The sequence below is a fragment of the Somniosus microcephalus genome, chromosome 33 (genome assembly GCF_052327205.1).
Source record: "Somniosus microcephalus isolate GS21.2 chromosome 33, FLI_Smic_1.0, whole genome shotgun sequence".
Classification (NCBI taxonomy): domain Eukaryota; kingdom Metazoa; phylum Chordata; class Chondrichthyes; order Squaliformes; family Somniosidae; genus Somniosus; species Somniosus microcephalus.
In genome coordinates this window covers 13,782,078-13,808,475 of record NC_141019.1, presented here as the reverse complement: position 1 = coordinate 13,808,475, position 26,398 = coordinate 13,782,078, and the positions used below count along the sequence as shown (strand labels likewise).

Below are 26,398 nucleotides of genomic sequence, written 5' to 3'. Positions count from 1 at the left end.
GGGCCACACCCATTGTTCCTGTCCTGAAAAAGGATGGATCTGTTCGAATCTGCGGGGATTTTAAAGTGACTATTAACCCGGTGCTGTCTGCGGAACAGTACCCTCTTCCCCTCATTGAGGATCTTTTTACGGGCCTGGCCGGAGGGCAAAAGTTCAGCAAAATAGACTTATGCCAGGCTTATCTACAAATGCATGTCGATGACAAATCAAAGGAGTTGCTGACAATTGTGACACACAAGGGGCTATACAGGTACTGCCACCTTCCATTTGGAATTACGTCGGCCCCTGCTCTATTCCAAAAGGGCAATGGATCAGATTTGAGTGGACTGCCAGGAGTCCAGTGCTACCTGGATGACATCCTTGTCACTGGGACAAATGAGGATCATCTTCTGAACTTGGATGCGACACTACAACGACTGAAAGAGTACGGACTCAGAGTTCGTAAAGACAAATGTGAATTCTTTCAGTCTTCAGTTGAGTACCTGGGGCATGTGATCGACGCTACTGGCCTGCATAAGGCGCAGTCAAAGGTCAAGGCGATCGTGGAGGCCCCAGCACCCCAGAATATGAGCCAGTTACGTTCATTTCTGGGGCTACTTAACTACTATGGGAAGTTTATTCCAGACTTAGCAACATTGCTGAAGCCGTTACATCAGTTGCTATGTCAAGGCAAAACATGGAAATGGACTGAACTGTGCAACAAAGCTTTCGCCCAAGCAAAGAAAGCATTGCTGAAATCGGAGGTCCTGACACACTTTGACCCAAAGCTACCCATGCAGCTAGCATGTGATGCATCACCATATGGTGTGGGAGAAGTCATATCCCACATCATGCCTTCGGGTGAAGAGAAACCTATCGCCTTCGCATCACGCACCTTGAACAAGGCCGAGAGTAACTATGCGCAGATCGAGCGCGAGGCCTTGGGAATCGTTTTTGGAATTCGAAAATTTCAGCAGTACCTGTTTGGGAGAAGGTTCACACTCCTGACGGACCACCGTCCATTGACTTCAATTTTCGGGCCCCACACCGGAATTCCGTCTCTCGCTGCAAGCAGGATGCAAAGGTGGGCTTTACTGTTGTCAGGACACATACGACATCAAATATCGCAAATCAGACTTGCACGGCAACGCAGACGGTCTCTCGAGGCTACCCTTGCCTGTTACTCCCCCAGAGCCTCGTCAGATAGACATCTTCTACTTTAGACAAGTGGAAGGAGCACCTGTCACTGCAGTTCAGGTGCGAAGGTACACCCGCAATGATCCAGTCCTGTCTGAGGTAATGGACGATGTCATTCGAGGGAAAGCTATAGGAGATTCTCCTAGTTTGAAACCTTACGTTTCAAAAAGAAATGAGCTCTCCGTCCAGGCAGGTTGTCTTCTTTGGGGACGCCGTGTCATCATTCCGCCACCTCTGAGGGAACCTATACTGCAACAACTTCATACAGGCCACAGTGGGATGGTTCGGATGAAGGAAATGGCAAGAAGCTACTTCTGGTGGCCAGGTCTCGATGGGAATATTGAGGAGAAAGCCAAAACATGTTCCCCATGTCAAAGGGTCATGGGGAATGTTCCACAGCTGGCAACCCTTCACCCCTGGGATTGGCCTGCAGAAGTGTGGCAGCGAGTACATGTGGACTTCGCCGGTCCTTTCAAAGAGAAGATGTTTATGGTGGTTGTAGATGCTCGTAGCAAGTGGCCGGAGATCGCTGTGATGAGGTCTACCACGGCAGAGAAAACAATTGAGAAACTTGTGAGATGTTCAGCCGTTATGGCTCACCGGACTCGTAAGTGACAACGGTCCACAATTTGTATCACAGGAGTTTGCAACCTTCCTGCATATGAATGGAGTCCAACACATCAGGTCTGCGCCCCATCATCCCTCTACTAACGGCCAGGCAGAAAGGTTCGTGCAAACTTTGAAGCACGCCTTGAAGGCATCGCAAGGTCAGGGCTCAATCCACCAACGTCTGAACAGCTTCCTGTTGTCCTACAGGAACAAGCCGCATGCCACAACCAAAACTTCCCCCGCTTCGCTCATGAAGAAGAGGCAGTTGCGGACAAGTTTTGACTTACTCAAACCTCCAAGGGCAGAGCAGGTTGTCCATCGTCAACAACAAGCTCAAGTTGAAAAGAGAGAGAAAAGAGCCAAGGAGAGACGGTTTCATCCGGGAGAGCAGGTCCTAGCTCGAAACTACAACACTGGACCGAAATGGGTTCCTGCTACGGTGATCGCGCAGACGGGCCCTGTGTCTTACATGGTTGAGACTGCGGAGGATGTCGTCTGGAGAAGACACACAGATCAACTGTTGCTAGGAGCAGAGACAGCCACAGAGGCTCCAACGGCTGGTTGGCCTGAACTGTTTCCGGATGATACCGCAAACCAGCATCCCTTGCCACAGTGCTCTTCTCCAACACAGGAAGTCAAAGAGACTGTTCCACCTGTGCAAACTCCTGACTTTCAACTGACACAGGCACCTTCTCCATCCAGGCCTGTGTCAATGCCTACTGCTGTGGAAGCCAGCGATGACCGCCGGTATCCTGTCAGGGAGCGGCGGCCTCCAAGACACTTGGATCTGTAGGCTTAGCGACTTACCCACAAGACTGGGGCAGAATAAACCCCAGGGTAAAGTCAGGGTTTGAGGCAGTCTACCTCTACCCTTGGTTAGTTGAGTGCATTGAAAGTAACTTACCTGTTGAGGAATAATGTGGACCTTCCATTTAAGAGGGGAGGAAATGTTATGTATTGTGTGTTCTCCTCCCACCTGTGGTGGCGCTGTCACAGGAGATAAATGGTTGGGTGTTCTCGGTTAAGTTTAGCTCTCTTTGTTCGGAACTTTCCAGAACTTCCTTTCCTTCCAATAAAGCACTTCATGTTTGAATCTCTGAGTTCTGAGTCCTAAATTGTGTCTAGGTAGAAAGGTACCGACACAACACAAATCTGTTGGAAAGAACAATGGAGGCGCCCAGGGAAGGAGCTCAGAGTGCAGCCCCCATAGGCTCTTCTAAATCGATGCAAGGTCAAATCACAATGAACCTGCGAAGTGCTGCTCAGTACCCAAAACTCCTCAACACAGCGTTGAATATCTCCAGAAGTCTCTGTCTCTGTCTCGCAAAAATGTCACCGACAAAAAAAGGCAGGAAGCGGTCGCCTTTAAATAACGCTCCCCCAGTCCCTTCCCGACTGCAAAACGCTCCCCTCAACCTGTCGTTGCTAGTGGCAGGCAGAAAGGCAGGGGGCGCCGCTCAATATACAGTCCGGGGCGCAACACGCTCGACTGACATCACTATCTGCGGGCGCAGGAGATCGTGGCAGCAGTGTTTAGCGCCGCCTCAAAATGTCGTTAATTTCGTGAGTGGTGCAAACATCGCTGCGCCCGGGCGCTAGTTGCTTTGCTCTTAGGGCGCTAACAGGAGGCGCAAACCAACCGCATTTTTCCCCCTCTATATTTCACAATATCTATCATGATTCATTTTACCGACTGAATGTTTTTGTGCTATCAGTTAAAGTATTTACTTCAAGGCCTTGGCCGGTCTCAAAACTCCGGGCTTCAACTGGAAATGTTTCCGTCAGAAAAGTTGCACAAAGTTTCCAAGCACCTCGGAGAGAACCGCAGCCCTCCCTGCAGCACCCCCCCCACCCCCGCAGACCGCAATGTGCAGCAGCAGGATTTGGAGAGTAGAGAGCGGTGTTACCTCAGCCAGTGAGGATTTGAGAGTTTTAGAAAAAGTATTAATTTTGGAAAAAGCAAACAAACTAGGAGATTGGATTTTCAAGAGACTTATTTCAGGCTGGTATTAACATTTAGTTTTTAAAAATGAAGTGCTCAGTCAAGACCTCAGATCAACACGCCTGTGATCAGCAGCAGCTGTAGTGTTGTCTTCCTTTCAGTCAACAAAGCTCAACTTTATTTTCATCAAAATTCAATTATAAATTCTTGAACCATTTTTTAATTTAGTGTTTTATGAAGTAATTTGTTTATGGAAATTTGTATCCATTATAATGGTTGCACAAGCCAACAAAAATCACGAATGGTGCGGTAATTGCTGTAAAGCAGAATGTAACGGCAGGAACTGGCTGATGGGGAAAGCACTACTGCAAGGGGGCAGGTGGTGGAGCAGGGGCTGCGGATGGGTCTGTTGAGGAAACGGAGTTGGGACCATGGTGGCACATTCAGACCATCGGGGCCCAGGACAATTATGATGGCATTCTCCTGGCTTTCACCTCAAAATACAGAGAGATTCCAGAAAGCCTCATTCTGCCAAACTCTACCATCACCCCGCCCCGCGCCCCCCCCCCACGCCCCCCTCCCCACTTCAAAACCTCCTCTTTGGATCAGATGGTTCTCAGGACATGCTTACCCAGGGCAGGAAGGAAGGAAGAGAGGAAAGGAGTTACATAGAGTGTACAGCACAGAAACAGGCCATTTGGCCCAACTGGTCCATGCCGGCATTTACACTCCACAGAAGCCTCCTCCCACCCCTCTTCATCTAACCCATTCCAGTCTAAGCTTCCCCTTAAATGTATCTCTGCTATTCACCTCAACCACTCCCTGTGGGAGCGAGTTCCACATTCTCACCGCTCTCTGGGTAAAGAAGTTTCCCCTGAATTCCCTCTTGGATTTATTAGTGACTATCGTATATTGATGGCCCCTAGTTCTGGTCACCCCCACAAGTGGAAACATCTTCTCTACGTTTACCCTATCAAACCCTTTCATAATCTTAAAGACTTCGATCAGGTCACAACTCAGTCTTCTGTTTGAGAAAAGAGTCCCAGCCTGTTCAATCTTATACCTCTCAGTCCTGGTAACATTTTTTTTTTTTTTTTTTTGCACCTTCTCCAGTGCTTCTATATCCATTTTATAATATGGAGACCAGGACTTTTATATTGCACCTTCAATGACCACAGGATGTCCCAAAGTGCTTTAATTTGTAAATGGCAGGGTCATTATTAGCACAGTAGTTGTCAGTGTGTGGCAGAGTGTGTGGCACAGGGCTATTTTGAACAAGGGGGCTAAATTCGGTTGATTTGCGCCTCTCGTTAGGCGCAAGTCAACTAGCGCCTGGGCACCGCTAACACCTCCCGCGAAATTCAGCAGAAGGTTAATGCCGCGCTGCTGGCAATTATGTCATCGCCGTGCGCAGCGCCCTGGCTGTAACATTGCATGGCCCTCCCTCCCTCCTTCCCCGCCCCCGCCCCCGACTTACCGCCGGACGCCACATCCGCTGGGGTCAGGGGGGCCCTACCTGCGGCCGTGCCGGTGCTAGTTAAAGGGGAGGTGGTGGGCGGCCATTTTTGTTGCTGGCCGCCTGCCAGCACCTGCGCCCGTTGCTGTCCCCGGCGCCCGTGAAGCCCCCCCCGTGGGGTGCCGGCTGCTCAGTGAATCCGGCACTCAGTGCCGGGCTCTTTTGCCGGCACTCCTGATCCCTGGTGGCCCAGCTGGGCATCGGGACGCGCTGCACCAGGCCCCTCCCCTTTAATAAGGGGAGGAAGGCCTGCAGTACTGCGGCGCGGTGAAGACAGAGAGAGGTGGGAAGCTCTTTTGCTGGAGATCCTGAGGGGGAAAAAACTGAATGAGAGAAGGAGATGGTTTCTCTTTGACCAAGCTTCAAGTCACTTGTCCGAATATCTCCTTCTTTGGCTCAGTGTGATTACGCTCCTGTTAAATACCTTGGGACTTTTTACTACATTAAAAGGTGCTACACAAATGTGTTCAACACAGTGATGGAGATGGAGAAGAAGAACATGTGAAGTGGGAGGTTTGAAACTTTGGAATACTTTCAGTTCCTCCTGTTGGGGAAATTCCCTAGATTCCGGAACGGTCCCCGCAGATTGGAAAGTAGCAAATGTAACCCAACTATTCAAGAAAGGAGGGAAGAGAGAAAACAGGGAACTACAGGCCAGTTAGCCTGACATCAGTTGTCAGGAAAATGCTGGAATCCATTGTTAAGGAAGTGGTAACAGGGCATTTAGAAAATCATAACAGACTGATCCCTGGGATGGCAGGAATGACGTATGAGGAGAGATTGTGTCGATTGGGCTTATACTCACTGGAGTTTAGAAGATTGAGAGGGGATCTCATCGAAACCTAGAAAATTCTAACAGGACTAGACAGACTAGATGCAGGAAGGATGTTCCCGATGGCCGGGGAGTCCAGAACCAGGGGTCACAGTCTAAGGATAAGGGGTAAGCCATTTAGGACAGAAATTAGGAGGAATTTCTTCACCCAGAGAGTGGTGAACCTGTGGAATTCTCTACCACAGAAGGCAGTAGAGGCCAATTCATTAAATATATTCAAGAAGGAGTTGGATATATTTCTTACGGCTAAAGGGATCGAGGGATATGGGGAGAAGGCAGGGACAGGGTACTGAATTTGGATGATCAGCCATGATCTCATTGAATGGCGGAGCAGGCTCGAGGGGCCGAATGGCCTACTCCTGCTCCTATCTTCTATGTTTCTATAACATGATTAGGCAGAATCAACATGGTTTTATGAAAGGGAAATCGTGTTTGACAAATTTATTGGAGCTTTTTGAGGATGTAACTAGCAGGGTAGATAAAGGGGAACCAGTGGATGTAGTATATTTGGATTTCCAAAAGGCATTCGATAAGGTGCCACATAAAAGATTATAAACAGGTCATTTTCCGGTTGGCAGGCTGTAACTAGTGGGGTGCCCCAGTGTTGGGGACTCAGCTATTTACAATCTATATTAATGACCTAGATGAAGGGACCAAGTGTAATGTATCCAAGTTTGCTGATGATAAAAAGCTAGGTGGGACAGTAAGCGGTGAGGAGAGAACACAGAGTCTGCAAAGGGATATAGACAGACTAAATGAGTGGGCAGGAAGGTGGCAGATGGAGTATAATGTAGGGAAATGTGAGGTTATTCACTTTGGTAGGAAGAATAGAAAAACAGAAAAAAATTTAAACGGTGAAAAACTTTCAAATGTTGGTGTTCAGAGAGATTTAGGTGTCCTCGTACAGGAAACACAGAAAGTTAGCATGCAGGTACAGCAAGCAATTAGGAAGACAAATGACATGTTGTACTCCAGCCCCCTTGTAATAAAGGTCAAGAGTAAGGAAGTCTTGCTACAATTGTACAGGGCCTTGGTGAGACCACACCTGGGGTACTGTGCAGAGTTTTGGTCTCCTTATCTAAGGAAGGATAGACTTGCCTTGGAGGCGGTGCAACGAAGGTTCACTAGATTGATTCCTGGGATGAGAGGGCTGTCCTATGAGGAGAGGTTGTGTAGAATGGGCCTATACTGTGGAGTTTAGAAGAATGAGAGGTGATCTCATTGAAATGTACAAGATTCTGAGGGGGATTGACAGGGTAGATGCTGAGAGGTTGTTTCCCCTGGCTGGAGAGTCTAGAACTCGGGGGGGACATAATCTCAGGAAAAGGAGTCGGCCATTTAAGACTGAGATGAGGAGGAATTTCTTCACTCAGAGGGTTGTGAATCTTTGGAATTCTCTATCCCAGAGGGCTGTGGATTGCTCAGTCAGAGTATATTCAAGGCTGAGATAGATAGATTTGGGATAGATAGATCAAGGGGTATGGGGAGTGGCCGGGAAAGTGAAGTTGAGATTGAAGATCAGCCATGACCTTATTGAATGGCGGAGCAGGCTCGAGGGGCTGTATGGCCGACTCCTGCTCCTAATTCTTATGTTCCTGGCTTATGTTCTTAACACAGGTACTTCGACCCCAACACCACACCAGCCAGTAACACTGCATGGTGCTAGCACACTTGGGACTCACCTTTCATCTGCTTTTACCACATACACATTGTCTGTGCCCAGACCCTGGAAGGCAGCTCCTTTCGCCACAGAGTAATGACACTGTGGAGAAGGAAAGAATGCAGTTAGTTATTTTAGTGTCCAGCATGTTGGTATATAAAGGTCTTCTATAGGCATAGCAACAGAAAAAGGGCTGTCAGAGGAGCGGTGGGGCCGATTAGGGACCAAAATGGAGAAGGCATGGCTGAGGTATTAAATGGGTAGTTTGCATCAATGTTTACCAAGGAAGAGGACTTTGCCAAAGCTATGGTAAACAAGGAGGTTGCCAGAATACTGGGTGAGATAAAAATAGATAAAGAGGAGGTACTAGAAAGGCTGGCAGTACTTAAAGTGGATAAGTCACCTGGTCCGGATGTGATGCATCCTAGGTTGGAGGGAAGTAAGGGTGGAAATTGCAGAGGCTCTGGCCACCATCTTCCATTCCTCCTTGGATACAGGGGTGGTGCCAGAGGATTGCAAATGTTACACCCTTGTTCAAAAAAGGGGAGGTTAAACATGGCAACTACAGGTTTAACGTCAGTGGTGGGGAAGCTTTTAGAAATAATAATCTGGGAGAAAAATCAACAGCTACTTGGACAAGCATGGACTAATAAAGGAGAGCCAGCATGGATGTGTTATAGGCAAATCATGTTTGACTAACTTGAGGTAACAGAGAGGGTGGATGAGGGCAGTGGAGTTGATGTGTACATGGACTTTCAAAAGGCATTCAATAAAGTACCACATATTAGGCTCGTTAGCAAAATTGAAGCCCATGGAATAAAAGGGGCAGTAACAGCATGGATACAAAATGGGCTAAGGGACAGAAAACAGAGTGTTGTGGTAAATGGTTGTTTTTAAGACTGCAGGGAGGTATACAGTGGTGTTCCCCAAGGTTCAGTACTAGGACTATTACTGTTTTGGACTTGGAGGTGTAATAAACAGTGAAGAAGTTAGTAATAGACTTCAAGAGGACATAGACAGACTGGTGGAATGGGCAGACATATGGCAGATGAAATTCAATGCAGAAAAGTGTGAGGTGATACATTTTGTTAGGAAGAACGAGGAGAGACAATACAAGCTAAGTGGTCCGGTTTTAAACCCCTGCACCAAAGGAGAGAGAGAGAGACCTGGGGGTGTTTGTGCACAAATCCTTGAAGGTGGCAGGACAGGTTAACAAAGCAGTTAATAAAGCAAATGGGATCCTGGGCTTTATAAATCGAGGCAGAGGACTGGAGTTTGTCAGCCCCGAGGAGGCAGGTATGGGGGCAGGACTGCCAGAAAAGTTGCAGAACTTGGGGGCGGGTGGCAAACCCGCCCCCATCCTGCCTCTGTGCCCTCTTGCCAGGAGGCAGGAAGCCGTCCTGCCCCGGGTCCCGTCTGAGGCGGGAAAGGGATTAAATCCTATTACAGTAACTGCCTGTTAACAGGCAGAAAATAGGATTAGCCCCATTTTTCCATCCGAAGTGCAGGCTTCCTGACCTTGGGGAACCCTGCCAGGGTGTAGGAGGCGAGTAGGAGGTCTGCGGGGTCTGAAAGTGCAATGTAGAGGTGAGTGATGGGTGCAAGTGTGGAGTGGTAAGTATGTAAGGTGAGTGTAAAGTGTTAGAAAATGTTCACTTACCTTTGTTTCTGCCTACAGCCGCTGTGGAGCCGGAGTCCCGACATCTCCATTGTAGATTTCACAGACTAGCTGTTGGATCTTCCGAACCAACAACCAGGTGATTTCTGCAAAGTTGAAAGGTTTAATGAGTCCTGAACACAAGGCCTCATCAAACTACACAGAATGTCAGTGTTTGACAGCTTCACAGGCCTGTCAAACACTGACATTTCTTCTTTCAAAAAATCTTGACTGATAGCACGTCAGTGACTTCCCCCTAATTGGCCTGCTGAGCGGGCTCAACAAGGTCAATCAGGGGAAAATCCCACTGGTTGGCCAGAAGCTGATGGAGGCGGGATTGAAAGCCGGCAAGCAACAGTCCCGCCTCCAAAAGCTTCCCATTGACAAAATCCAGCCCATAGAGTACAAAAGCCAGGAAGTTATGCTAAACCTGTAAAAAAAACACTAGTTTGGCCCCAGCTGGAGGATTGTGTCCAAATCTGGGCATCGCACTTTAGGAAGGATGTCAAGGCCTTGGAGAGGGTGCAGAAGGGATTTACTAGAATGGTACCAGGGATGAGGGACTTCAGTTCTGTGGGTAGACTGGAGAAGCTGGGGTTGTTCTCCTTAGAGCAGAGAAGACTAAGAGGAGATTTGATAGTGGTGTTTAAAATCATGAAGGGTTAGGTAGAGAGAAACCGTTTCCAATGGCAGAAGGGTCGAGAACCAGAGGGCACAGATTTAAGGGGATTGGCAAAAGAACCAGAGGCAACATGAGGAAAAACTTTTTCTACACGAGTGGTTAGGATTTGGAATGCACTGCCCGATAGTGTGGTGGATACAGATTCAATAGTAGCTTTCAAAAGGGAATTGGAGAAAAAAATTGCAGGGATACGGGGAAAGAGCGGGGGAGTGGGACTGATGTTTACATAGGGAAATGGCATTGCTTCATTCCCATTCTCCAGCTGCCCTTCCCGGACTCTTGGGCCCAGTTCCATCCCTGCCAGCTGCTACTGTAACGGGATTGAAAGTCACTGCACAGTGTGGAGGAGGGGAGAGAAGAGAACGAGGTGGCATGTGGGGCAGGGAAAGGCAAGATTGACAGCAAGCATTGGAAGGAGGGGGGAGAAAGTGTTCCTCTACGGCACAGTGACAGCCAAATTAGCAATTTTAAAAACAGATTTAACAGGCAGACCAACAACTTTCCACAATAGCCTGCAAGAAATAATGGCAAGCCCCTAATTGTTGCCCCAATTGTACACTGCGCCAGTGCTGGAATGTTGGATCTTCCTGCAGCTGAAGTAATGGCAGGCTTGTAACCCCATTGCATTTTTCAACAACTTGTATTTATATCACGCCTTTAATGTAGAAAAATGTCCCAAGGCGCATCACAGGAGTGTAGTCAGACAAAAATGGACACCAAGCCCAAGAAGGAGACATTAGGAGGGGTAACTTGGTCAAAGAGGTGGGTTTTAAGGAGGTGTAGAGGTTTCATAGTATTTACAGCATAAAAACAGGCCAGTTGGCCCAACTGGTCTGTGCCGGTGTTTATGTTCGATACAAGCCTCCTCCCACCTTACCCCATCATATCCTTCTATTCCTTTCTCCCTCATGTACTTTCTAGCGTCACCTTAAAGGCACTCTGCTATTCACTTCAACTACTCCATGTGCTCACAAGCTTTACATTCCAACCACTCTCTGGGTAAAGAGGTTTCTCCTGAGTTCCTTACTGGATTTATTAGTGAGTATATTATATCTTTGACCCCCAGTTTTGGACTCCCCACAAATGGCAACATCTTCGTCATCTACCCTATCAAACCCCTTCATAATTTTAAAGATCTCTATTAGATCATCCTTCTAGAGAAAAGAGCCCCAGTCTGTTCAGTCATTCTGGATAGTTAGAACCCCTCAGTTCTGGCATCATTCTCGTCAATCTTTTTTTCACCTTCTCCAGTGTCTCTCGATCCTTTTCGTAATATGGAGACCAGAGTACACCAAGTGTGGTCTAACCAAGGTTCGAACAGATAACAGAGCACTGATCAGATTAGCATCACGAAAATAAAAACAAGAAAGGTTGCGAGAGAGAGGTTGAGTGAGAGATCATCCCTCCCCTCGGGGAGCAAGCTTTTTCCCTTTTTATTCTGCCCAAGAGTGAGTAGCAAGAGGAGACCTTCCAGCGGTGGGAGCAGGATTCAAGTCCTGGACAGACTTAGGGCTTTATACAGAGAGCGAAGAGCTGTGAAGGGGAAACTAAACTTCTTTGAGGCAGCTTTACAAATGGAGGAGATGCAAGCATAACATTGGAGATCAAAGGAGATAGAGACACCAAGAATGTTGATTATTGGAGCAGGTCGAAAGGTAGAGACATCAAAGTCTGAGCAGCATGGTAAAAAAAAAGCCTGTCTTTGAGCAATTTGAAAAAAAAACCAAGAATTTCATGACCAGATTGAAGGGCAGAGAGGAGATAAAAAGGAGGGCAGGAGGACTGGAGAAGGAAGTGGACAGAATCGTGATTCGAGAAGCTAACATGAAGGTTGGAGAAGTGCAGAATACGACATGGAAGCAAGGTGGATGCAGTCTAGGGTGTCGTGGAGGCCATTGTGGGCGGTGAATGTTAGTCGTTTGTGATGTTGGCCTTTATTACAAGAGGATTTGAGTATAAGAGTAAAGATGTCTTACTGCAATTACATAGGGCCCTGGTGAGACCACACCTGGAGTATTGTGTACAGTTCTGGTCTCCTTACCTAAGGAAGGATATACTTGCCATAGAGGGAGTGCAACGAAGGTTCACCAGACTGGTTCCTGGGATGGGGGGATTGTCCTATGAGGAGAGATTGAGTAGAGTAGACTAGGCCTATATTCTCTGGAGTTTAGAAGAATGAGGTGTGATCTCATTGAAACATACAAAATTCTTATAGGGCTTGACAGGGTAGATGCAGGGAGGATGTTTCCCCTGGCTGGGGAATCTAGAACCAGGGGTCACAGTCTCAGAATAAGGGGTCGGCCATTTAGGACTGAGAGGAGGAGAAATTTCTTCACTCAGAGGGTTGTGAATCTTTGGAATTCTCTACCCCAGAGGGCTGTGGAGGCTCAGTCGTTGAGTATATTCACGGCTGAGATCGATAGATTTTTGGATATTAAGGGAATCAAGGGATATGGGGATAGTGCAGGAAAGTGGAGAGGAGGTAGAAGATCAGCCATGATCTTACTGAATGGCGGAGCAGGCTTGAAGGGCCAAATGGCCGACTCCTAGTTATTATATTCTTAAAGTAATTCCTTATTAAAAAAGGTCCACTGAAGCAGCTCAGGCTGAGAGACAATCCCTGCTAAAGAACTCACCTCTTCGGAGGTAAAGATTGCAAGTCTCGGCACATCCCATAGGCCTTGTTTTTTGATTTCAGGGAAGAGCTTGTACCTGGCCACATTCATAGCGTACATATTGGATATGGAGCCTCCTATGGACAGAAGAGTCACACAATAACACACCAGACGCTTGTATTCACCCCCTGCCATCAATTGTTTAATACGAACAGATTGACAGACAGTAACAGACAATTACTCTCTCTGGGGAGGGTGGGGGCACAAGGCTAATGGATAGGGTCGGTATTGATGGGCCAAATGGCCTGATTTTTCCCCACACTCTTTGTATGGTTACAATACTGAGCCATTAAGGAAATCTACTACAAGAGGCAAAAGCCCATCTAAGGAAACCTACAATGGAAATGTCATAGGAATAAGTAGAAGTTACAACACGGAAACAGGCCATTTAGCCCAACCGGTTCATGTCAACGTTTACCCTCCACATGAGTAAATAGTTCCAATCACATTTACCCGTCCTGATCCCATATCCCTTCAACCCCTTTCCTTTCCTCCAGCTGTCCAATTTAATCTTGAATGTAGACAGTTTCCGCCTCAACCCCAAACCCTGGAAGTGAATTCCACAGCCTCACAACTCTGTGTAAAGAGGTTGCTCCTGCCCCCTGTTCTCAATCCCTTTAGTCTTGCACCTGTGGCCTACCAACCACTAGAAACTGGCCCAAAGGAAATTTGGGACCAATATCCAGTCACTAGTACCAACCCCTGTAGAGGTTGAGCTTGCTGTTAGAGTGGCTGTACTAATCTCTACTAAACTCTTCTTCTCGTCTTAATGACTCTCTGGACACACAAGAGTTCAGGAGCTGTTTCACAGGTGCAAAATGAACAGCTACAAATCTACATTGGATATACAGCACAGAAACAGGCCATTCGGCCCAACCAGTCCATGCCGGTGTTTATGCTCCACTCGAGACTCCTCCCGTCTTTCCTCATCTAACTATCAGTGTAACCCTCTATTCCCTTCTCCCTCATATGCTTGTCTAGCCTCCCCTTAAATGCATCTATACTATTCGCCTCAGCCACTCCCTGTGGTAGCGAGTTCCACATTCTCTCCACTCTGGGAGAAGAAGTTTCTTCTGAATTCCCCATTTGATTTCTTGGTGACTATCTTATATTGATGGCCTCTAGTTATGCTCTTCTCCACAAGTGGAAACACTCTCTCTGTATCCACTATCAAAACCTTTCATAATTTTCGAGAAAGGAGGCCCAGCCTGTTCATCCTTTCCTGATATGTATACCCTCACATTTCTGGTATCATCCTTGTAAATCTTCTCTGCATCCTCTCCAGTGCCTCTATATCATTTTTATAATATGGCGACCAGAACTGTACGCAGTACTCCAAGTGCGGTCTAACCAAGGTTCAATACAGGTTTAGCATAACTTCCCTACTTTTCAATTCTATCCCTCCAGAAATAAACCCTAGTGCTTGGTTTGCTTTTTTTTTTTTTTAAATGGCTGTGCTAACCTGTGTCACAACTTTTAGTGATTGGTGTTCGATTGTTGGCTCCTCTTACTGGTTTTACACACTGTTGCGGTTTGAAGGGTGTGTTTACTGAGGGTGCTACTACCTGTGGATGTAGCAATACACTTGTTGATGGTGGTGACAATGGTCTTCTTTAGTGGTTGCACTGTTACTGTGGAATGGAAGGACTGACCAACTTGCGGTGGTCACTCAGTTTGATGAGAATCTGTGAGGTCTGTAAGACACCAGCTGAACGTGTGTGGAAATATCTCTATCTCTATCTCTTTAAAAGCAGTTGCAGTGAAATTAAATACAATTGGATCCACCGTGTTGGCTATGGTGTGCCTGTTTCTCTACCACACCGACAAGTTTTAGTGGACACAGTTTTTTATCCTATGAAAGTTGATAATGATCCGGATCTCAATCCCGATCCTGGAATCTTGGGTTGCGCACAACTGCATTCTGAATTTCTGGGAAAGCAACGAGCATCTCAAACTCTATTCATGAACATAGACGCTATGATACAATCAGAGGGGGAGGTTTGCCTTTGAAAGCACTATCGTTTCTAAATACAGGAAATTATTTTTTATTCTGCACTGACGGGACCGGCGTGGTGCCGGTTTATCAAAAAGTCCGGATTACAGAGAGGTATAGTAAAAGGTACGAGAGCCACAGATCCAGGCGTCCCTGTTGCATAGCAACAGGTGCAGGAACCCCGGGCACAAGATCCAGGCGTCCCTGTTGCATAGCAACAGGTGCAGGAACCCCGGGCACAAGATCCAGGCGTCCCTGTTGCATAGCAACAGGTGCAGGAACCCTGGTTACAGGGCCACAGATCCAGGAACGGCCACTAATATGAAGTAAAACTTACCTGAACCTACTCCTGAATTTTGCCGGTTAAGAGATTTCCGGTTATTTAGGCGCCGGTAAATCGAGAGTTTCCTGTATATAGAGCAGAACGATTACACTCTCATGGCGACTTAAAATGACAGTGCCACCAATTAGTTAAATGGGAAGTGCACTCGGCTAAATTCCCTGGCACAAGATGTGATACATGTAGTGAGGAAACGATGTCCGAGAGGGTGAAGTGCAGCTCGCGGGGAAGAACACTCCAGAAAGTGAGAATTCAGAGTGCACGGGCAACTCACAGCACGGGCTCCATTTTCCTTCTCTGAAATGGCGGTCAGTTATTCAGAGACCAGCTGGCTGTGGACCCTGACTTTTGAAGCGTGAAGGATCCACAGCCTGCTGCTTAGAACACTGGACAAGAAGGGCATGTTGACCATGTGGGAGGAGAGCCGAGAAAGCAGGATTTAAAACAAAACATCTAGCCTGACCCTGGGTCGTCTTGTCCCGTCAGAGCAGTGGCACCAACCTGGGCAGAAGATTCCATCGCCGCTCTTCCATCCAATAAGCTCGCAAAGCTTTTTCAACACCACTTCCTCCATCAGCACAAAAACTGGTGCAATCTCATAGGTGTATCTGAGAGAGACAGCATCGGGGAAGGGAAGAGCGAGAGGTAGAAGAGAGGGTTGCAAGACATACAGCAAGAAAGGGAGAAGGTGAAAGAGAACAGAGGCAAGAGAAGAGAAGCACAGAAGAAAGGCAGCACCATAGGAAGGAGTGGGGAAGAACGAGAGGGGGAAGAGAGTGGCAGCACGAGAAAGAGAACACAATCAATATCCAGTGTTTGTATCAAAACTTAAACTACAAGTCCAGTACTACTTGACACAGCCCAGTCAGTCATGGACACAAATGCAGAACCCAAAACTGCCAACAAGGCTTCCAACGCCACCCTCTACAAAGACAGTGATTCCCCCAGTGTAAGATTCCATGGGCACCAGCAGCACTTTGGCCCCTCACCCAAGTGGCCATTCCTTCTGTGCGATGCTAGACAGTGAATGTCAGCAGAGTAGTGGACCACAGTAGCTGACTGTGATGCAGTACTCACATGTTTACCAGCCCACAGGCACAAAGACCAATTGCGGTTACACATCAACAGCCCATCTTCCCTTCCTCGACTTCTCTCTCCATTTCTGGGGATAGGCTATCGACAAACATCCACAATAAGCCCACCGACTCCCAGCTACCTGGACCACACTTCCTCCCACCCCGCTCCCTGTCAAGACTCTATTCCATTCTCCCAGTGTCTCCGTCTCCACCGTATCTGCTCCAACGATGCCACCTTCCATACTAGTGCTTCCGATATGTCTTCCTTTTTCCTCAACCGGAGGATTCCCCTCTATCGTGGTTGCCGGGGCCCTCGACGGTGTCCATTCTATTTCCTGCACTTCTGCTCTCGCCCCTTCCCCTCCCTCCCAGAACCACGATGGGGTTCTCCTTGTCCTCACCTTTCACCCAACCAGCCTCCACATTCAACGGATCATCCTCTGTCATTTCCGCCACCTCCAGCGTGATCCCACCACCAAACATATCTTCCCCTCACCCCCTTTCAGCATTCAGAAGGGACCGCTCCCTCCGCAACACCCTGGTCCCCTCCTCAATCACCCTCAACACCCCTTCCCCTGGCACCTTCCCGTGCAAGCGCATGAGATGCAACACATGCCCTTCTACCTCCCCCCCCCTTCCCACTGTCCAGGGCCCCAAACACCCCTTCCAGGTGAAACAGCGATTTACTTGTACTTCTTGCAATTTAATATACTGTATTCGCTGCTCACGATGCGGTCTCCTTTACATTGGGGAGACCAAACGCAAATTGGGCGACTGCTTTGCGGAACATCTCCGTTCAGTCCGTAAGTGTGACCCCGAGCTTCCGGTCGCCTTTAATTCTCCGCTCCACTCCCACTCTGATCTCTCCATCCTCTGCCTCTTGCACCGTTCCAACGAAGCTCAACGTAAGCTCGAGGAACAGCACCTCATCTTTCGAATGGGCACTTTACAGCCTTCTGCACTCAACATCGAGTTCAACAATTTCAGACCATAACCTCGGCCCCAACTTTTATTTTCTCTCACGTGGCAGCTGTCGATCATTTGCCATTGCCATTTACACTTCATTTAAAGTCATCTTTTGTTTCTTAACTTGTCCCATTACCATCTCCTTTTGCCTCGCACCATCATCCCTTTTGTCATTTAATCTCTCCCGCCTTCCACCCTATCACAGACCTTCCCTTCTGTTCTTTCTGCCCCTCCCCCCATTGCCCTGCCCCTGAACTTACTTAAAAATCTGTTACACCTCTAACTTTTTCCAGTTCTGACGAAAGGTCATCGACCTGAAACGTTAACTCTGTTTTTCTCTCTACAGATGCTGCCTGACCTGCTGAGTATTTCCAGCATTTTCTGTTTTTATTTCAGATTTCCAGCATCTGCAGTATTTTGCTTTTGTAACAGCCCATCTGAGGTCATCTAACTTGGCACTGACTAGATTGAACCTGGTGGAAAAATATTTTTCTGAAGTTGGGACAGAGCACATTGGTGGGACAGTGTCGAGGGAGCTTTACTCTGTATCTAACCAGTGTTGTACCTGCCCTGGGAGTGTTTGATGGGACAGTGTAGCGGGAGCTTCACTCTGTATCTAGCCCGTGCTGTACCTGCCCTGGGAGTGTTTGATGGGACAGTGTAGAGGGAGCTTTACTCTGTATCTAACCCGTGCTGTACCTGCCCTGGGAGTGTTTGATGGGACAGTGTAGAGGGAGCATTACTCTGTATCTAACCCGTGCTGTACCTGGGAGTGTTTAATGGGATAGTGTAGAGGGAGCTTTACTCTGTATCTAACCAGTGTTGTACCTGCCCTGGGAGTGTTTGATGGGACAGTGTAGAGGGAGCCTTACTCTGTATCTAGCCTGTGCTGTACCTGCCCTGGGAGTGTTTGATCCCAGTATTGCTGTCAAAACTGATTTCCCAGCACTGATATCCAATCACATGTAACAGCAGAAACTATCACCTCAAATCCACCCCCCCTCCCCAGTCAAAAGTAGTTGTGGAGCATTTCAGAGAGCTCAGGACTTCTCTTGTAGCAGAGGAGGGAATCCCCTCAGCAGTTTGAATGGCAGAGTCATGGTCCCTTTGGCGGAAAGCAAAACTCCTCAAAACAGAATGGGTAGTTGGTTGGGGGAAAGTGGTTGGGGGGAGGGGAGACAGGGTCTCACTGAGCACCCCTCTATTGAACTGTTCAATTATCAGCACCTTTGATTCTAAAATGGGGGAATACAGGAGCACGAGACCTGCCATGCAGTAACTCCATACAGTGGAGACTCTCCCACAGCAGCAGAATGCAGACTTGTGCCACGTTTGGCCATACTGGACCAAGGGAGCTCAAGTACAGGTGTACCAGGTAGAATAGCCATAGCAAGCTTTTAATATATATCCACATATACTAATTCTCATGCTGCAATGGCTAGAGGAGACTTCAAACACTACGGCGAACTAATGAGCACTCGTGTGTGGAATGTCCAGAGTGTAATAAACAACCCAAGACATCAAAGGCCTACACAACAAATGGTAGCAGCTAACCTCACCACTAGATGAGCTTGTGTGTCAACAGTGTACATAGTCATGATGACACATGGTGCCCACATCTGTCCTATGTAAAAAAAAAAAAAAAAACCCTATAAAAGAAAGATAGGACATACTAGAGCTCCTGGGGATCTTCCATCTAGTCTTGCTGAGGCTAAGCAGTTATGACACTCTGGAGACCCGCTGAAGGAGTCCTTGATATGTGAGCATTGGTACCTATATCTTATGTGTACTGCATGCAAGGCTATCCCTCATATGCACTGCATACAAGGGGTTGTGTTTTATTATCTAATTGACTGGATTTATTAAAGAGTATTACCCAGATATTTCAGTGTTTCCTAGACCTTGAACTTGTATTAGAGGTAAAGAATGGATGACAATATCGTAGAATATCTCCACATAAGGGCAATAGGGATATATGACCATAATCTCTACAAGCCCAATGAGAAGAGGAGAAAGAGAACCTAAGCTTCTCGTGGAGCTAATGGGCAGCTCAATAATGGCACAAACCTGGACACCCCTTCTGGATGGTACTGCTGGGGGCGGGGGGGAGAAAGAGAGAGAGAGAGAGAGTGTGTTCCATGTTTTCCAACTTCTAATAAATGCCACTGTCCACAATACCCACTGCAAGCACTTGGATTGGACCATCAGTAAATGCTGCTCACTGGCTTGTGTTCAGTGTTTCCGTTATATAACGCCCAACCAAGGAGTGATGATCCAGGCCTGCAAACAGCTGGTTGTAAAATCGAGGATGAACTGAAGGAAAAAAAAGGATACATTTCAGCAGTTAGGAGAAAGCAGCCATTTTAGTCAAATAAAGAGACCTCACATTCAAGTTTATCACTTCAGCTCTGGAATTCCCTCCCCCTCATCCTATAAAATGCTCCTTAAAACCGACCTCTTTGACCAAGCTTTTGGTCACCTGTCCTAATAGCTCCTTATGTGGCTCGGTGTCAAATTCTGTCTGATAATCGCTCCTCTGAAGCACCTTGGGACATTTTACTATGTTAAAAGGTGCTATATAAATGCAAGTTGTTGTTGCACGATCCTCAGCCCACAGTGACTGAGCAGAGCTTCACAAACTCATCAGGGGGAGTTGCAGGGGTTGGAGTAATGCAGCGGGTTAGACCTTTCACCTCTGGCACCTGGGTTCAAAGCCAGCCCAGGCTGTATGTGCTGGCTGTGAGATCGGGTTGGGCAGTCAGTCTCAATCCAGATCCCAGTAGGACGCAACTGGAAATCTCAGAATGGAAAACGTCAGACTCAAAGGGCTGTTCCAATAAAGACTTGCATTTATATAGCGCCTTTCATGACCACCGGATGTCTCAAAGCGCTTTACAACCAATGAAGTATTTTTGAAGTGTAGTCACTGTTGTAATGTGGGAAACGCAGCAGCCAATTTGCACAAAGCAAGGTCCCACAAACAGCAATGTGCTAATGACCAGATAATGTGTGATTTTAGTGATGTTGGTTGAGGGATAAGTATTGGCCAGGACACCGGGGAGAACTCCCCTGCTCTTCTTCAAAATAGTGCCATGGGATCTTTTATGTCCACCAGAGAGCAGACAGGGCCTCAGTTTAATGTCTTATCCGAAAGACGGCACCTCCGACAGTGCAGCACTCCCTCAGCACTACACTGGAGTGTCAGCCTGGATTTATGTGCTCAAGACCCTGGAGTGAGACTTGAACCCTCGACCTTCTGACTCAGGTGAGCGTGCTACCAACTGAGCCACAGCTCACAATTGTGGAGGCTCTGGCCACAATCTTCCAATCCTCCGTGGATATGGGGGTGGTGCCAGAGGGCTGGAGGATTGCAAATGTTACACCCCTGTTTAAAATGGGGAGAGTGATAAACCCAGCAATACAGTCTAGTCAGGCGAATGTCAGTGGTGGGGAAACTTCGAGACAATAGTCTGGGACAAAATGAATTGGCATTTGGAAAAATATGGGCCAACAAATGAAAGTCAGCATGGATTTGTTAAAGGTAAATTGTGTGCACGCGCGCGCGTCAATGAGGAGGACAGTAACAGACTTCAGGAGGACATAGACAGACTGGTGAAATGGACAGACACGTGGCAGATGAAATTTAACACAGAGAAGTGATACATTGGTTGGAAGAATGAGGAGAGGCAATATAAACTAAAGGGTACAATTCTAAAGGGGGTGCAGGAACAGAGAGCTGGGGGTGTACGTACACAAATCTTTGAAGGTGGCAGGGCAAGTTGAGAAGGCTGTTAAAACAGCAAATGGGATCCTTGGTTTTATTAATAGAGGAACACAGTACAAAAGCAAGGAAGTTATGCTGAACCTTTATAAAACACTGGGTAAGCCTCAGCTAGAGTGTTGTATTCAATTCTGGGCACCACACTTTAGGAAGGGTGTCAAGGCCTTGGAGAGATTTACTAGAATGGTACCAGGGGATGAGGAACTTCAGTTATGCGGAGAGACTGGAGAAGCTGGGATTGTTCTCCTTAGAGCAGAGAAGGTTAATGGGAAATTTGATAGAAGCACTCAAGGTAGTGTAAATAAGGAGAAACGGTTTCCAGTGGCAGAAGGGTCAGTAACCAGAGGACACAGATTTAAGGTGATTGGCAAAAGAACCAGAGGCAACAGAAGGAAACTTTTTTTATTTTTTATTTAATTTTTTTAATTTATTTATTTATTTATTTATTTATTTATTTATTTATTTTTTTTTTTTTTTTTTTTAAACACAGCGAGTTGTGATCTGGAATACACTGCCTGAGAGGGTGATGGAAGCAGATTGAATAATAACATTCAAAAGAGAATTGAATAAATACTTGAAGTGAAAAATGTACAGGGCTATGGGGAAAGAGCAGGGGAATGGGATTAATTGGATAGCTCTCCCAAAGAGCCGGCATAGGCACGATGGGCCGAATGGCCTCCTGTGCTGTCTCATTCCATGATTCGAAGTTGGTTGCTGGGGGGCGTGAAACCATTTACTGTACAGACATATGAAAATGATGGGCAGGAAAAGACCAGCTGGTTCATAGAGCCTGCCCCAATCCCCATGATGGATGGAGCATCATGACCAGACACTTCCTACCCGCCAGCAGCCACGTTACCTCCTCGGAGAGGCAAGAAACCAGAAACCCCCCCCACTGAGGGCCAGTGAATCAAGAGATTTATTGAATAATGAATGACCAGTAACCAATGCAAAAAGAAATTTCCAATATGGTGGATGGGGTGAGGATATCTCACAGGGTTTTAGGATTTAGGTTCAACAGCCTCAAAACACGTTTGAAAATGTACAATGGTCGGACAATCAGAATGCTGCACTTCCAAATACTGTGCTGGATCACAATACAATACAGGTCACTTGGAGCCTTCAAAAATGGGGCCAGTGAGGAGGTTACCTACTCGTTTTGACACTGTATCGGATGACGTCTTGGCACCGCTCCAGCAGTTTCTCATGGGGCTCACCAGCATCAACTAAATCGAGGTCAAGAAGATCTCGCAATTCATCTGGTTCCTTCCATTCACAGACCTAGCAAACAAACCAAGCAAAGAGAAGGGTTAGGAAAGAGCAACAAACTGGGTTACAGACCTGGGTCCCTCCTGGCTGACTTGATTTAATAAACTCGTGTTCCAATCCTAGAAAGGTTTGGACAAGGAAATACTGAAATAGTGGAGGCCGTTCAGCCCACAACACCAGTTTCCCCTATAGTACATGTACAATTCGGGCATTTCGTGAACTTCATTTTCTGGGGGAAGTCCAAAGGATAACCAAAGGTAGATATCAGTATAGTCAGCAGATTAGGTGCAATGGTAGGTGTGTGACACGGCCATCCTGTGTCCACTTAAACGGAGAGAAATCACCAGCACTACAACAATAGATTGCGTCCTTCCAAACCTGGGCTGTGGGTAATGGGGTACAGTTCTGGTGTGTACAGGTCTGTCAGTGTATAACACTGGGGTACAGTTCTGGTGTGTACAGGTCTGCCAGTGTAGAACACTGGGGTACAGTTCTGGTGTGTACAGGTCTGCCAGTGTAGAACACTGGGGTACAGTACTGGTGGGTACAGGTCTGCCAGTGTAGAACACTGGGGTACAGTACTGGTGGGTACAGGTCTGCCAGTGTATAACACTGGGGTACAGTACTGGTGGGTACAGGTCTGCCAGTGTATAACACTGGGGTACAGTACTGGTGGGTACAGGTCTGCCAGTGTAGAACACTGGGGTACAGTACTGGTGGGTACAGGTCTGCCAGTGTATAACACTGGGGTACAGTACTGGTGGGTACAGGTCTGTCACTGTATCACACTGGGGTACAGTACTGGTGGGTACAGGTCTGCCAGTGTATAACACTGGGGTACAGTACTGGTGGGTACAGGTCTGTCACTGTATAACACTGGGGTACAGTACTGGTGGGTACAGGTCTGTCACTGTATAACACTGGGGTACAGTACTGGTGGGTACAGGTCTGTCACTGTATAACACTGGGGTACAGTACTGGTGGGTACAGGTCTGTCACTGTATAACACTGGGGTACAGTACTGGTGGGTACAGGTCTGTCACTGTATAACACTGGGGTACAGTACTGGTGGGTACAGGTCTGCCAGTGTAGAACACTGGGGTACAGTACTGTTGGGTACAGGTCTGTCACTGTATAACACTGGGGTACAGTACTGGTGGGTACAGGTCTGTCACTGTATAACACTGGGGTACAGTTCTGGTGTGTACAGGTCTGCCAGTGTATAACACTGGGGTACAGTACTGTTGGGTACAGGTCTGTCACTGTATAACACTGGGGTACAGTACTGGTGGGTACAGGTCTGTCAGTGTATAACACTGGGGTACAGTACTGTTGGGTACAGGTCTGTCACTGTATAACACTGGGGTACAGTACTGGTGGGTACAGGTCTGCCAGTGTATAACACTGGGGTACAGTACTGTTGGGTACAGGTCTGTCACTGTATAACACTGGGGTACAGTACTGGTGGGTACAGGTCTGCCAGTGTATAACACTGGGGTACAGTACTGTTGGGTACAGGTCTGTCAGTGTATAACACTGGGGTACAGTACTGGTGGGGACAGGTCTGTCAGTGTAACACTGGGGTACAGTTCTGGTGTGTACAGGTCTGCCAGTGTAGAACACTGGGGTACAGTACTGTTGGGTACAGGTCTGCCAGTGTATAACACTGGGGTACAGTACTGGTGGGGACAGGTCTGTCAGTGTATAACACTGGGGTACAGTACTGGTGGGTACAGGTCTGCCAGTGTATAACACTGGGGTACAGTACTGTTGGGTACAGGTCTGCCAGTGTATAACACGGGGTACAGTACTGGTGGGGACAGGTCTGTCAGTGTATAACACTGGGGTACAGTACTGGTGTGTACAGGTCTGCCAGTGTATAACACTGGGGTACAGTACTGGTGGGGACAGGTCTGTCAGTGTATAACACTGGGGTACAGTTCTGGTGTGTACAGGTCTGCCAGTGTATAACACTGGGGTACAGTACTGTTGGGTACAGGTCTGCCAGTGTACAACACTGGGGCGCAGTACTGGTGGGGACAGGTCTGTCACTGTACAACACGGGTACAGTACTGGTGGGGACAGGTCTGTCACTGTACAACACGGGTACAGTACTGGTGGGGACAGGTCTGTCACTGTACAACACGGGTACAGTACTGGTGGGGACAGGTCTGTCATAGTGTACAACACTGGGGTACAGTACTGGTGGGTACAGGTCTGTCATAGTGTACAACACTGGGGTACAGTACTGGTGGGTACAGGTCTGTCATAGTGTACAACACTGGGGTACAGTACTGGTGGGTACAGGTCTATCACTGGCAGCAGGCACAATTTGACGAGATGAATCAAGAGGATCAGAAAAAAAGTGTAGTGCCTCAAGTACCTCTGAATACTGAGTTAATCTCCAGATGGGAGGGGGGGGGGGGGGCGGGGAAGAAAGAGATGGAGATTTGTGTTCGAGGGACGTTGGTGACCCCCCACCATTGTAAAGGGTAGGTGGGCCTTTTTAGCCTTGGTTGAAGCCCTCCAAGGAGAAGATACTCCACAGCTAAAAACCACGAGGAAGTCAACGGGAAACCACCTCAGCTACTCTTCTCTAGTGAGTGGCTCAAGAATCTCATGAGACTTGTGTTAGGACCTGCCATGGGACAGATGGAATGATTGATTGGAGAGATTGATTAAGAGGGGAAGAGTACAAGTGTAAACTTGCAAGGAACATAAAAGCGGATTGTAAAAGCTTCTACAAGTATGTAAAAAGAAAAAGATTAGTGAGGACAAGTGTAGGTCCCTTACAGTCAGAAATGGGAGAATTTATAATGGGAACAGCTATAATCATGGGGGATTTTAACTTTCAATATTGACTGGACTAATCAAATTGGGCATGGCAGCATTGAGGAAGAGTTCATAGAGTGTATTAGGGACGGGTTCCTTGAGCAGTATGTAACTGAACCAACCAGGGGGCAGGCAATCTTAGATCTGGTCCTGTGTAATGAGACAGGATTAATAAAAAATGTCCTAGTAAAGGATCCCCTTGGAATGAGTGACCATAATATGGTTGAATTCCAAATTCAGTTTGAGGGTGAGAGAGTTGCATCTCAAACCAGTGTACTGAGCTTAAATAAAGGAGACTATGAAGGTATGAGAGTAGAATTGACTAAAGTGGACTGGGAAAACAGATTAAAGTCTAAGACGGTACAAGAACAGTGGTCTACATTCAAGGAGATATTTCACATCTTTCAAGATAAATATATTCCACTGAGGAAAAAGGGGAGTTAAAAAAAGACAGCCATCCGTGGCTTAGTAAAGTAATAAAGGATAGTATCCGACTGAAAACAAGGGCATATAAAGTAGCCAAATCTAGTGGGAGGATAGAAGATTGGGAAGCATTTAAAAGTCAGCAAAGAATAACTAAAAGATTAATTAAGAAAGGGAATATAGATTATTAAAGTAAACTAGCAAAAAATATAAAAACAGATAGCAAGAGTTTCTACAGCTATATAAAAAGAAAAAGGGTGGCTAAAGTGAACGTTGGTCCCTTAGAGGATGAGACAGGGAAACTAGTGGTGGGGAACATGGAGATGGCAAAGACGCTGAACAAATATTTTGTATCAGTCTTTACAGTAGAGGACACTAAAAATATCCCAACACTGGACAAACCGGGGGCATGGGGGGGCGGGGGGGGGGGGGGGGGGGAAGGAGGAGGAGCTAAACACGATTAAAATCACTAAGGAGATGGTACTCGGTAAAATAATGGGACTTAAGGCGGATAAATCCCCCGGACCTGATGGCCTACATCCTAGGGTCTCGAGAGAAGTGGCAGTAGGGATTGTGGATGCATTGGTGATTATTTTCCAAAACTCCCTGGACTCAGGAAAGGTCCCGGCAGATTGGAAAACTGCGAATGTAACACCCTTATTTAAGAAGGGAAGTAAACAAAAAGCTGGAAACTATAGACCAGTTAGCCTAACATCTGTGGTTGGCAAAATGTTGGAGTCCATTATTAAGGAAACAGTAACAGAGCATTTGGATAAACATAATTTAATAGGACAGAGTCAGCATGGTTTTATGAAGGGGGAAGTCATGTTTGACAAATTTGCTCGAATTCTTTGAGGATGTAACATACAGGGTGGATAAAGGGGAACCAGTGGATGTAGTGTATTTGGAGTTCCAAAAGGCATTTGACAAGGTTCCACACAAAAGATTACTGATCAAGATAAAAAAATC

At 47.1% G+C, this 26,398-nt stretch overlaps 2 protein-coding genes across 3 annotated transcripts in view; both read right to left on the bottom strand.

Annotated features, from left to right (window-relative positions):
* LOC147096970 (uncharacterized) overlaps nucleotides 1-26,398 on the bottom strand; it is a 1,290,222-nt gene that overhangs the window by 1,042,975 nt on the left and 220,849 nt on the right. The gene's annotated exons all lie outside the window — the stretch shown is intronic.
* The window catches only part of csad (cysteine sulfinic acid decarboxylase), a 114,318-nt gene that overhangs the window by 55,377 nt on the left and 32,543 nt on the right, over nucleotides 1-26,398 (bottom strand). Inside the window, exons 3-7 of the mRNA XM_085972669.1 lie at nucleotides 22,060-22,186; nucleotides 19,347-19,437; nucleotides 15,584-15,690; nucleotides 12,711-12,826; nucleotides 7,758-7,837 (exon numbers count right to left, since the gene is read on the bottom strand). Of these exons, the coding sequence (XP_085828795.1) occupies nucleotides 7,758-7,837; nucleotides 12,711-12,826; nucleotides 15,584-15,690; nucleotides 19,347-19,437; nucleotides 22,060-22,186 (521 nt within the window). The remainder of the gene's footprint in view (nucleotides 1-7,757; nucleotides 7,838-12,710; nucleotides 12,827-15,583; nucleotides 15,691-19,346; nucleotides 19,438-22,059; nucleotides 22,187-26,398) is intronic.